The 13,224-nt window shown below is 38.9% G+C and overlaps 2 protein-coding genes across 2 annotated transcripts in view; both read left to right on the top strand.

Annotated features, from left to right (window-relative positions):
* The window catches only part of lrriq1 (leucine-rich repeats and IQ motif containing 1), a 51,865-nt gene extending 47,800 nt beyond the window's left edge, over window positions 1-4,065 (top strand). The window contains exon 26 of the mRNA XM_078256523.1: window positions 566-4,065. Coding sequence (XP_078112649.1) covers window positions 566-699 — 134 coding nt within the window. The 3' untranslated portion in view covers window positions 700-4,065. The remainder of the gene's footprint in view (window positions 1-565) is intronic.
* A 2,868-nt stretch (window positions 4,066-6,933) lies between these two features.
* On the top strand, window positions 6,934-12,884 carry alx1 (ALX homeobox 1). Its single transcript, XM_078256023.1, is given in 4 exon segments — window positions 6,934-7,162; window positions 7,548-7,852; window positions 8,338-8,466; window positions 11,557-12,884. Coding segments are annotated over 4 exon segments (1,005 nt in total). The 3' UTR covers window positions 11,899-12,884.
* The last annotated feature ends 340 nt before the right edge of the window (window positions 12,885-13,224 follow it).

The raw sequence follows: 13,224 nt of genomic DNA, 5'->3' as shown, positions 1-13,224 counted from the left end.
GGGAAGAAGTTGCTTGGATGCGTGTTCTGTGTGCCAATAATCAATGTCCACAATCTCTCTGCATTTCGGTGCTGTGACCCATTGGTTTTCCTGACGGCCTGCTCACCGTAGCACAAGCAGTACAGTCCATTTCATTTTATTTCTGGTTTAATTCCAGTCATTTTCTTTTGCACACGGTGAAAAGCTGTATGCTTTTCCCCCTGAGCCACACACCTGTGTCTCCCTGGCTGTTAATTACCTATATGCCTTCCCAAAGGCAATGCTCCACCCAGTGCTCAAACATAAAACTGCAGATTAATTAGCATCACCAATGTGGTATACAAACAAAACAAAACAAAGTTTTATAATGGCTCCAACAGGATAAAAAAGCTCAGACCTGGTCAGCAAAAATACAGTAATATCATGATTGTCGCACAGTGACGCAGAGTACAAAATGAGGGCTTAACATCAAATGTATCATTTATTAGCCAGATTGTATGAATTACCATTTGAAGTCTATGATGGACTGATTTCACACTGCGATTTACATATGAGATATTGACGCATTTTCCTCTTATGTCTTCAGGAAAAGAGGTCCCATCTCCTCAGCGAGTCACATCAGCTCCGTCAAAAAAGGAACGCATCTCCTACCGAGACAACCCTGTCCAGTTGAGCGGCGGCTGGGGAGGGGGCAAGAAGAGGGACAAAGTGTACAAGTAAAACACAAACTCTTCTACCACCACGCCACCTTCTTTTGCTGGCCTCATCCAACACCCAGAGCAACTTAAAGACAGATACGTTTGGTATTTGTCCCTCTTCTAATACATATCTGTAAAACAAATGCAGCATTTTCAAAATATATGTGTATTTAGTTCAGGAAAGCATGTTTATGCATCCTTTGAATGCAACGTAATGCTAACAACAACCTGTGTTGTGGTATGAACAGGTATTTGTGCTAAAAACACAAATGGAATGACCCAAGATTAAAACCAACAGATTTCAGTCTCACAAGGTAATTTTGTCCTTCCACAAAGAACACTTTCTTTATTTGTATTTATAATGCCATTGAATCGCCTGCGCTGAATACCCCTGCAGCTGTTCTTTTTCAACTCAGCTGAAAACTCGAGCTCCCTGTCCTGAAAATTAATTAAACCCAATTGGACCTGGACCAGCCCAAATATCTTCAGGCAGTTCCATTATGTTGATTCAGCTCAAGTATCACTGCCTGAATATGATCGCAGCCCACCAGCAACAAAACACATGGAACAAAATGCCACGCTTTATATGCAAATCATAGCAGAAAATAAGAACCAGGACCTTTTTAATACCTGTGGATTCATGTTTCTTTGGATGCTGAACTGTTGTTTCTCTGCTGATTTACTCCCTTGACAAAAAAATATACAGTAGTCATTACAGTTTGTAACCATGGGAAGAGACTTGCTTTTTCCACTTCTCCTTGCTCTCTTAAGAGTAAAGTTTGATAAAGCCCAGAGATTTCAGTGCAATTTCCCCGTTCTGTGGCTATATTTAGCTCCTGCTCGCCAACAGTGGGCTTGAAATTGCTGCTTTTATCAGCCAAGAACAAACATTGGTGTTAGAATTAGAACGATGTTTTCTTTATTTCCAGTCGTGGATTATAATGGCCATGTCTGTGTATTTGAATTTGGAGAGCTAAGGCGTCAAACACTGCCCTACCGGAGGCGGTGAACCTCAGGCTTGGAGGTTCCTCCTCCCTGGTCCGCCGCCTGGAAAAGATAACTTAATGAATGTCAAAACAAATAGCCTTAGCTGCAGAGTGGCTCCCTGGCAGGAAATGCATGTCTGTCTATTTCTTTTTCTCCTGTCTTTCACTTGCACATGTCTGGAAGGTGTGTTTTGACTGTATATGAGCTGATGGGGGATTTTTTGTCTTGGGAGAGTGGCGTATGCCAGAAATGTGGCGGTCCTGCCCACTTGGGGGTTGTTGTGAAACCCAAGAGCACTGTCTTCTTCCAGGGGGAGACTGATTCTTCATCAGGCTCTCTGTGGGACATCAAGGGGGTGTTTCTGTCAGCAAACTGTCATTACACAACTATTGGAGAATTCAGATTTTTATTGCACAATCAACATGAAAAGACAGGTGATATAAAAGTACTGTATATATCTTGTCTCTAGTTTTGTTTGACACAAGTTCAGATTTTCCCAGACTTTCAGAGTTCTTCTCTACAACTATTGCTTCTGAAATGATATTGTTAAACCATCATCCACCAGTCTTCATTAGATGTGTTTACTTTTGGGTTACGGGTAAATTATATGAAACCTTAGACATCCCAAATCCATTGCCTGGTGAAATGAGTGCTCCACCGCACATTTAGATACAACGAAGAATGTCCCTGTCAGCCCAGACTGCTCTGCCAGCCTGACCTCAAGTCAGCAAATGTTGTCAGATGGGAATCTGGAAGAGAGACGTTTTTGCATCCAAATCCCTCAAAGTGCTTTCTTCAAATGCATTAAAGGACCATAACTGTGTGCTTGCAGGTTTTTGCTACAATTTTTGTATTTTGGAAATCTTTGCTGACCATTTTATGCTGTACGGTTTTATATTTTTGGACATTTTATTCTAGGCAGCCATTAATTTACATTCATTCCCCTTAAAAAAAAAATTGTTGTCAATGTTACAGTATATCATCATTGCATGGTAATGCACTTTATGTAGAACAAAAAGGATGTAACTTTGACAAAATTAACGCAGACGGACGGCTCAAGAAAATTTCAGGAGTGATTGTTTTTTATATAAATTAGAAGCTAGTTGCTGCCTGGAAATATAACTTAAATACAACAGTGTGGCTTGCAAAGTGATTAGCTGTATTGTAAAATATAAAAAAGGACTGAGGCCTATTGTGATGAGGAATGTGCCTCTAGTACTAAAACAGTGCAGGACATACAATAGACAATCTACAGTACATGTGTCTGATTAAAAGGTCAAATAAAGTGTAGTTATATTTATTATTCAAGTGAATAGTAAATCATAATAAGACTAATGCAGTGATTTGTATTGGAGGGAAATCCCTTAAACAGAAAATTATAGTTATATCATTTTTCAGTGATTCATGGCTTTACTAAGTCTGAGCACTGTAAAATACTTCAAAATGTAAAGGAACTCCAAATCCCATGAACACTTACCGATAAAGAAAAAATGACATAAGAGATAGTATTTCCTTATTTGTTTCTGCCCCATGACACAATTAGCCTGCTTCTTTAGCCAAAGTAAAGAAAGGGATATTAACTCTGAGGAATGTGCAAGCTCTCCTGGAAATGTGAAACCAACTTATAAAGAAATTGGGAATAAACTCACACAAGCAGAAACTATTCTGAGCTGGGCCCTGGTAAAAGTCAAAGCTAATTTATTCCCTGAACAGCAACTGCTGGCTTCTAACGTCACGTAGACGGTGCAGGTCAGTCACTCTCACAGAAGTTTGTAAAGAATTCATATTTTTGTTCAATAGAATCACTTAAATGTATAAGATGTGAAGATATTTTTGACAAAGATACATAGAGGGTATTTATGGAAATAATTGCATGCATGTGTACATGTGCATGCTTGTGTTTACAGACAGTATGTATCTCCAGACATATACATTAATATATAAACATAAACAAACATAACATTTACCCAATTTGAATTAACATAATGAACTGTATCATGAAATGTATATGTACACACACGTCTTTGGGATATGTATTATTATTTTTTTTTTTATTTTTTTTTTTTTTAATGATAATCCATGCTTTCAATTTTGTTTTTATATTATAGTCCGTTAATATGTTATAATTGCATTATATGTATGTAATGCAGTGAGAGTTGAGATTATGGTCTTATTGTATCTGAAGTTCTTCCAGTTTGTGTTTAAATGCTAAATAGCATTTTCTTATTGCTACTGGATTCAAAAACATACACAAAAAAGTAATTGTTGATACTTTAACTCTTTGTTAACCCGTTACTGTTATAGGTACTTTATGTGTTGTTATGTGCATCTCTTGATCAATCTTATTTTGTCTTTTAAATGAAATTAATATTAAAATGAAAAAAAGCAAAGCTAAAACCAAGCTGTCGTGGACGCTTCTAGCTATTTTCTATCTATGTTTAGTTTCGGCCTAAATCTGTTTCTTCATTTTAAAATGCAAAACATTAAGAAAACATTTTAATATTAGTGGTCATTTAAAATATGATGTGTGTGCTTGCCTGGCCTTTCTTGATTTGCTGCTGTGTGCTCGGTTGATATTAATTCTGCAAAGCTGTTTAACTGTTAAAGAGGTTATATGAAGAAAAACAAATCCTCCTATGATTATTGTATTTTTATTCAAATTAGCTGAAGTCTTGTATCCCAGCATCTAGATTTAGTCTGACCGACCTTGCTGCCGCGTTACTTCTGGTTTCAGTCATAGGTGACTGGTATAACATGTCGACATGAACCCAGAGGACAGTCAAGTGACTGGGAGCTTTGTCAGCGCTCAGGAATGCCTGACTCCTGGAAAAACAAAAGACAAACAAACAAAATGGAACCAAACTTTTAAAGCACGAACGAGCTGCTTTCCCTTTTTGAATATTCAGCCCCATGAGCCAAATGTTCTGCAGACTCAAGTGACATTCAAAAGCTCCACAAAATTTGGGCTTTTGGGGGAAAATAAACTCTGGCTGGTTTTTTTTTTTGGGGTTTCGTGGCTTGCCAAAATTTGAAGACATTTCAATAGATTGAATTAGACCCAAGGGTGGCTTTGGGCATCATGATGTCATGTTTCTGCTTTCTGAAGTGGCACATTTTGGCCTCTGAGGCCTCTGGTTCGGGTTGTGTTGGACTGTCATCAGTCACATTAAGACTGAAGAGAATGATAATTAGTTCACTTCACTGAATCATATTTTGACCATAGTGAATGCATGAATGTAATGTTAATGACAAACTGGCAGTGCATGGTTTGATTAAAAGTGAAGGTGAAGATCCTTCCAGGTGGCTCACATGACATTGGCTGCAGCACTTTATTAGTCGGCCTAAAGGTGACCAAACTCTCCAACTTTACAAGCCGGCGCAGCATCTATTGTCGCAGGAATTTCCAGCCGAAGACCTACCAAACCACAATGAACTTTTCACATTTTCTCCTCAGCATGATCCAGTGTGCGAGGCCATCTTAGAAGCCCAATAAGACACCCCCCTGCTACTTTAGAGCACCTCTATTTATTTTTATTTTTTCTCCTGTGGCACCGTGAAGCTGCAGGTAACTGCCACTGACCCCAGAGCGAACCAAAGCTATGCATGGTGTGCATCACAGGTGGTGTGGCTCCGGGTGGAGATGTGGAGGTTTGGAGATGGACTTTGGTTAGTGGTAACATAATTCCTCCAATAAGAAGAAATAGAGGAGCTGCTCTTTGTGTCCTCTTTGCAAAAAAAAAAAAAAAAAACTCCCTGTTGAGCCCTGTGCGTGCTCCTGAGGGCGGCTGCCTTCAATGGAACTCTCTGGAACTTTTCTGCATGAGGAGGATGTTTGGGCTTTAAGAAAAAAAGTCAATACCTCATTTACAAGATACGTGAATGTCAAATTTAATTTCTAATTTGATTATTATATATTATATATATTGATAATTCTTACTATATTTTCACAGAGAATAAATCGCCAAAGTTCGGATATTTCCACTGTCTCACAGTAGTTAGTGTTCACTGAGAAAAAGGCTGTCATCTTGTTTCATTTAACAGCTTGGTTAAAGTGTATGCTTTTGTCGAGAGAAAAAAAATAATCTTATTCTCATGACATTAGGCTACCTTATAAATAATTTTGCAAACATATAACCCAAAACACGAATTTAGAGAATACTTACTTAGTGCAATTCTTGGACATGCATGCGCCGAACTATCGAACATCGTTGTCATCAGATTCACACTAACTGAGTCAAAATAAAGAACTAAACTCTTTGTTTTAATTAATTCTTCGGTGCAACTCGGAATGAAAATAATAGTTTAAGACGTTCTGGACAAGAACAACAACTAGATCTCAGTTTAAGCCTGAACATATGAAAATGATATTCTTGTCCTCGTTTGTCAAAATGTCAGGAAACCTTAATTAATATCCAATTTAATTTAGACTGCGAAATGGGAAGCATGCTGCACGTGTTAATAACGTATAGGCTACATTGCGCAGTGTATTCTTAAAAATGGATTTGGAGCCGTGTTTTCTTTTGTATGCGCCAAACGCACATTTTCTGTAAGCTGCACTTGCTTTTATTGAACTAACGGGAGGAAAAAAAAAAAAAAAAACTAATTAAACATTTCTTTTTTTATTTTTTTTAAATACAGATTCGTAAATTAGTGACACCTTTATGGACTTAAAATGAAAGGTTTAACAGATATGGCAGGGCCCTATTATTAGAAATATAAGGCTACCAATTAGTTTGCCTCACAGAAAAGTCATAGAATAAATAATAAAATTAAGTTAATAGGTGATGTTGCCCCCCCCCCCAATGCATATTTAAAGTCATTTTCAGAGCATTTCTCGGTTCACTATTCCGATAGCAAATAAAAATGAACAGCAGATATCAGCAACCTTGAGTTTTCCAAAGAATCAGATTAAATCCCATTTGCAGTCACAATTTGTAGCTGCAGATAAATGATTGCCTCATTGTGGATGTCTAAACATGTTGTAAGTGAAAGTCAGTTTTGATTGTTTCCTCTCAGAGTCGTTGTGTGGCTCTAGAATCACTTCTAACTGCTGTTTGGTTTGGATTCAGGGCGTGGGAGGAGTTGGGATGCTGTTTCATATTCAGAGAGGAGGGGAGCTCTTTAAGGATCCCATTCGCTTTGGGGCTATAAAGACGTAGTGCCTTCAAGACAGAGCAAATTAACTCCATTGGCGAATTATTGCATTTACAAGGAATCGCTCCGCTCAACGGTGCGCGACGGCGATTAGGTTTTTTTTTTTTTTTTTTTAATGGTGACATTTGATTAAAGCGAGCGGATTTCGATTAAGATGATGGAGTACATGGAGGATAAGTTTGCGTTGAAAAGCCAAACGATTAAGGCCAGCGATTACTACATGGACCAAGTCATGGAGAGCCTGGACAGCGCGCAGTACTTCACCAAGTCTTCCCCGAAATGTGCGCAGGCCTTCGGGCTTCAGAGCGGCGAACACCGCTCCTCTCCCTGCGGAGAACAAAACGGTACGTAAAAACTTGGTTTTGTAACTTTGACTTTTTGTGAGCATCACCACTGCAGTTTTACAGGAGTTTGTGTGCATCTGTGTGCGAGTTGAAGAGCAGAAGGAGTGACATTTAACATCCAATGTATCTGTTTTTGTCCAAAACGTTTCTGAGGTACGGCGTTTCTTTTGTATGCTTGATTCATTTTAAAATGTTGAAAATCTTTTTACATTTTCTCCCACGTATATTGTTTTAGTAGGACACACTTAAAGGATCAACGTTGACCTATAATTCGATTATTAACGTATTATTATATGATTTGTCCATATTCATTTGTAATGCACAAGGTAATGTCATGGCATGTATGCCTACTATAAAGATGTATTGTCATTTATTTTATCAACAGCCAATTACGGTGTGCCAAAAACCGACGACGACACTTTGCACTCAGAGCTCGGGAGGTCGATGGACAATTGTTGCACTCTGCGTGCTTCTCCGGTGACAACCGGACAGGAGAAAACGGATTTGGACGACATGGGAGACAAGTGCGACAGTAACGTGTCCAGCAGCAAAAAGAGGAGACACCGGACGACTTTTACCAGCGCGCAGCTGGAGGAGCTGGAGAAAGTCTTTCAGAAAACTCACTATCCAGATGTTTATGTGAGGGAACAGCTGGCCATGAGGACGGAATTAACAGAGGCCAGAGTGCAGGTACAGTTTATCACCAGACTCTTATTTTATTAACGGAGAAAAGAAACTACAAATTAAAGAAAGAAGAAATGGAGCAAAACGCCGCTATGCGTAAAATTCCAAATCCACGAATGTAGATCATAAATACGAAAAAACGAAAAAAATCTATTTAGTTATTATAACAAATGTCTTGATTAAACACACACTTTACGCTTTTTAAAAAAATAAAAAAAAACTAAATTTACCAGTGCAGAAGGATTTATTTGAACTTCAGGCTGCAGCTTTTTATTTTATTATATATATATATATATATATATATATATATATATATATATATATATATATATTATATTAACAGATTATTCTGCCAGAATTTGGATGGATTCATTTTCTAGTGCCCCCTGCTTTTTTTTTATTTATTTATTATTTAAATAAAGAAGTCACATTTATTTTAATTGCTTTTGTTTTGTCTCATTTTATTTGACGTCCTATATTTTCTACTGTAGGTGTGGTTTCAGAATAGAAGAGCAAAATGGAGGAAAAGAGAGCGCTACGGGCAGATCCAACAAGCCAAAACTCACTTTGCAGCCACCTACGATTTATCAGTGTTACCGAGGACCGACAGCTACACACAGGCGAGTTGGGTCCGACGGTTAATGTTTTTACTGTCGATGTTAAATGAACCTCTGGTGGGAAATGTCATCTATGTCACTGTACAGTAGGCTATGTAGCCGTGGTGGAAGATGTATTCAGATCCTTTACTCAAGTAAAAGTACTCTGTTACACGTAAAAGTCCTGCATTGAAACTGTTACTTAAGTAGGGCCTAAAAGTACGTTGGCCTAAGTATCATCAGGAAAATGTACTTAAAGAATTAAAAGTACTCAATGCAGAAAAATCCTCACATTTTAGAAACTGGAAACGATCCAAACAGTTGTGTGTTTTATGGTCTTAACCATTTCAGCTGGACTTGTAGGCCGTTATATTGTTGGCTAGTTTAATTTATAATAAAACACCGTATTTTATAAATAAGTTTTGTGTTGTAAAAAATGTAATTTGCAAAGTAACTAGTAACTAAAGCTGTCAGATTGAAGTTGTGTAGTAAAAAGTACAAAATTGTTCTTTGAAATGTAGCGAAGTAGAAAGTGGCATTAAAAGAAAAGAGAAGGACCTCAACATTTGTACTTAAGTATAGTACTTGAGGAAATGTAAGTGTAACACTCTGCATTCCTTTTCTCTCTAAGCCCTCTCCTCTAAAATAGGCCACTTAATTTATTTAAGTCACAACAAACGAATGCTTTTTATCTGCATGAATCAGTTGCTGCTCTATCAATCACTAATTATGAAAGCCATCTTCAGATAAGAAGCTGAGCACTGATTAGAACCTCTGCTGATGTGCCGTGGCTGAATGAATGGCCTTATATCACATTTCATGTTAGCTGCACATTTATCTTGCTGCTTGGACAAAGGTCAGGTACAAGATGAGGTGAGAGGAGACGCACAATGTCACTTTGTCCGTTTGGTAGCTATTCTTTATCAGTAACTTAGATTGGGCCTCCAAGTGTTGTAGAGTAGAGCCGTTTGGGTTTTTCAGATGGAGGTATGCTCCACAGAGGGGTGTGTGGTAACATATTAATCTTACAGAAAGCAGCTGACGTATTCAATTCAAAGAGGTAGAATTGTAAAAATAGTGTCCCAGCTCTTCTATGCCCAGGCTCAAGACCAGGTCAGAAATCTGTTGCACTGCCTCGTATTTTCTCGCACATGTTTCTGATAGATACCCTGGATACCAGCCAGCCATACCCTTTCTTACAGCTGATCCAGATTAGTGTCATTAAATGGACTGTACATGTGCTGGCAGTGGGTGTCTTTGTCTCCCTAAACCCAGTGGACATGGATTGCATGCTTGTGAGGTTTGAGAAGAGTATTGTTTCATTTTGTTGACTATGAGGTTTTGGCCAATATTGTTGTTTTTTTGGGCAAAGACTGAGGTCCTGCTTATCGATGGCACATGTCGTCAGGAACATTTTGGCAAGGCTGATTCTCCAGAGCTACACGTTTCGTGCTACAAAAGAAGTTTACTTAAGTGTCAAAGTGGATTTCTGTCTGCATCACATGCTCTTTTGTGGTTTGTGGTATTTGTTCAAATGTAAACTATACTTTGGCAATAGGTGTTGTCCTTTGCTGAGCAATAGCCAGTTGGTTCAGTTTTGCAGTTTACTGAAGATGCTGAAATTGATTCAACTAATTTGTCTGTTTAAAGGGTATTGATGTGTTTTATTTTACTTTGGATTTATGTTGTGGTGAAGAAAGCTACAGTGGCACATTTCAGTGAGCCATTTTGACCAGATACAATTAAGGAACACATTAATTTGCATGCTATTCACATGCTACTCACTTACACTTGCGTGTCTTCTCAGTTTGATTGAAATCTTGGCAAATGAAACCGAATGAACTGCCTCAGAGTGAATTAAGTCATCTGAATTGGATTGAGCTGTCAGCTCCGTCAGCCTTTTACGTTAAAGGCGGACACTGTTTCTGCAGACTGGAACTCCTGACTTAAAAATCGGTCATGAGGTGTATGTTGACCAGATGGGACTATATCTGTCTTTCTGTCCTCTCTGTTCTCTCTGGCTTGTTTGCTCTCTGATCATCTAATAAAATGCCAATTAAGGCTGCGTGACTCAACTCCTCCAAAGTCATGAGACTAATAGTCTACTTGTCTTTGGAATCGTTTGGAGCCGTGTGCATTCAGACAACGTTTGAGACATTGACCCTTAAAGGGTCACTTTATCCCCCTCCCCCCCCAGAACATATTTTCTCACTTACGGCTTGTGTTATCTTGACAGAGGGGATAGTTTTGGCTCTATTTATCCATTGTGTTGTTATTTTGAGATGTCTGTCTCTGATATTTGTGTCTCCACCCCAATACAAAGGAGTTTTTCATGCTCAAAATCACATTTAGTAACATCAAACAGTTCAGGTGCCTGTGTTAATCTGGATAATCCACACACATTGCTGTCAACAGTTTTCACAGGGGCTACTTCCTCTGTAGGAAGTAGTTCCAGTGACTACTGTGCAGTTTATATACAGACAGATATCTTAAAACGTTGGCAAATAAACCAAAACTTACTGCATGCCCAACACTTCAAATTAAAGTTAAAGTGAGAAAATATTTATTTTTAATATGGGTGAAACAACCTTTAACAGTTGTTTTCAGTTGATGTTAGAATTTCTTTTCCCACATATTTAAACATAACATTACTTTAACAGCTGCATTGCATGCACAGACCATCGTTGACCAAACTCCAACTACACCATAGCATTCTTTTTTTTATTTACTTCCAAAATTTCAGTTCTTTATTTTTAGGCAGTATGCAAGACTTAAACGTTCCTATAAACTGCATCTGTACTGTGTGACAAATAATCTCAAATTAAAAGATACACTTACTATCTTTTTCTGAGCTTTCAATCACATTTCATGGCCTTCATCAGCAAATAGAATGATTCAGGTGTTATTACGTGAAGTGTTTATACTCTACATATATGTGTGAAGTTTGAATCCATCTATACATGCGACTCCAGAAAGAAGAATTAGTTGAAATCTTTGTATATGCCAAATTATCAATCTATTAAAACTAATTTTATATTATATAGTATGTGCCCCAATGGATGAAATCATTACAGGCTTTCTCCCCAGTATCTAAAACCTTCTTTCACCCAACAGATTCCCAACAACCTGTGGCCGAGCCCTGCTCCCGGTGGCTCTGTGGTTTCCTCCTGCATGCTGCCCCGAGGCTCCCCCCCCTGCGTCACCTCCTACTCGCACTCCCCTCGCTCGGCTGCCGGTGCCGCCGAGCACGGCTACATGGGCTTCCCCAATCAGCAGAACCAGTTCGGCCATGTCTCCCTCAACAACTTCTTCAGTGCAGATTCCCTCCTCACGCCGACCACCAACGGTCACCACGCCTTCGAGACCAAGCCCGAGTTTGAGAGGCGTTCGTCAAGCATAGCCGTGCTGCGAATGAAGGCCAAGGAGCACACAGCCAACATCTCGTGGGCCATGTAATCAGGGTTCCTGTGCGTGTCTGGAAAGATTGGATCATGTATGGGATTTTTTTTTTTTATTTGCTGTTTGTACCAAGTGTAAGAATTGCCCAAAGAGTCTGAAATCATATTTAAAACAAGCTGTTTGTCACTCACAGTACAGATCTAACAACATTTCCTTACTCATCTACAGACTAGATGTCACTATTTTTTGTTGTCAATGAAAATCAGCCATAGAGCTATATCATACTGCCCTGCTATTTAGTTCTGCATCTCTGACCACCATTTTATCTACTGAGTCAAGAAAATAGGGTCTGGATAAAGTGCGTGAATGGAAAATGTATCAGGATTTGTGGTTCTCTGCATATTCCAAAATCTGCAAGTCAATAAGCTCAAGCTTGTAAAAAAAAAAAAAAAAAAAATTGCCATAATGTTGTGTGACATCAGCTGTGTCTCTGGTCTGAGGCATGGGCAGACTGATACTGTCATTAAAATACGTACATACATAGATACATAAGGGAGGAGATGGTCTACACCTTCATGTAGCTTAACTAAACAATACATTCTTATCATTCAGATGATCAGGGTAATGTCCAGTGCATTGTTTTAAAGCCTGCAGTCCTTTCTGGTCAGACCAGACGGCTGATTAACCCTCGTGATCTGTGGAGTTGAGAGCTGTGATGTGAATAAGCTTTCTTTGTTGTTGTTTTTTAATGGGGGTCGAGGAGTCCTCAGTGTTTCCTCTTTTATTAAGACAGAAAGAAGTGTGAGAGGGAGGGGAATTAAGAAGAAAAACTCCAGGCTCCAGTGGGATTTGATCCCAGTGCGGACCGAGCGGGAGGGGTCCCAAACCACTACAGCATGTTTTAAGCACTGTGAAAAAAAGCTTTCTTTACCTGCGACTTTCGTCTTCCTCCCTCGTTCCAGCGCAGGACTGAAGACGAGCAGCGCGGAGACAAACTAACTTGACGTACTGACGTGTCTGTGTGCTTTGCAGCAAAGCTCTGTAATCCCTGTCATCTGGCAGAGGAGGCAGGTTTTAAAATTGTTGTTTGTGTTGTAAATGTATCTGCTGGAAGTATAATAAATGAATGTCACTTGATTCCAGCATGGTTGCACTTTTTACAGAAAACATTACAGTGTATAAAGCAGGGGTCTTCAACGTTTTTTAAACCAAGGACCCCTTAACTGAAAGAGAGACGGAGCAGAGACCCCCTACTACATATATTGTATAAAATGAAGTTGCATATTAAACTGGTCCTACAATAACGTGTGGGTGGCCTGAAGCCTTTGTATACCTTTTTTAGTGCATCGAATACTAAGCTATTAAAATAATAATTGTGGGCAT

The sequence above is a fragment of the Sander vitreus genome, chromosome 8 (genome assembly GCF_031162955.1).
Source record: "Sander vitreus isolate 19-12246 chromosome 8, sanVit1, whole genome shotgun sequence".
Classification (NCBI taxonomy): domain Eukaryota; kingdom Metazoa; phylum Chordata; class Actinopteri; order Perciformes; family Percidae; genus Sander; species Sander vitreus.
The sequence above is the reverse complement of the archived record's forward strand: the minus strand, read 5'-3'. Positions and strand labels throughout refer to the sequence as shown.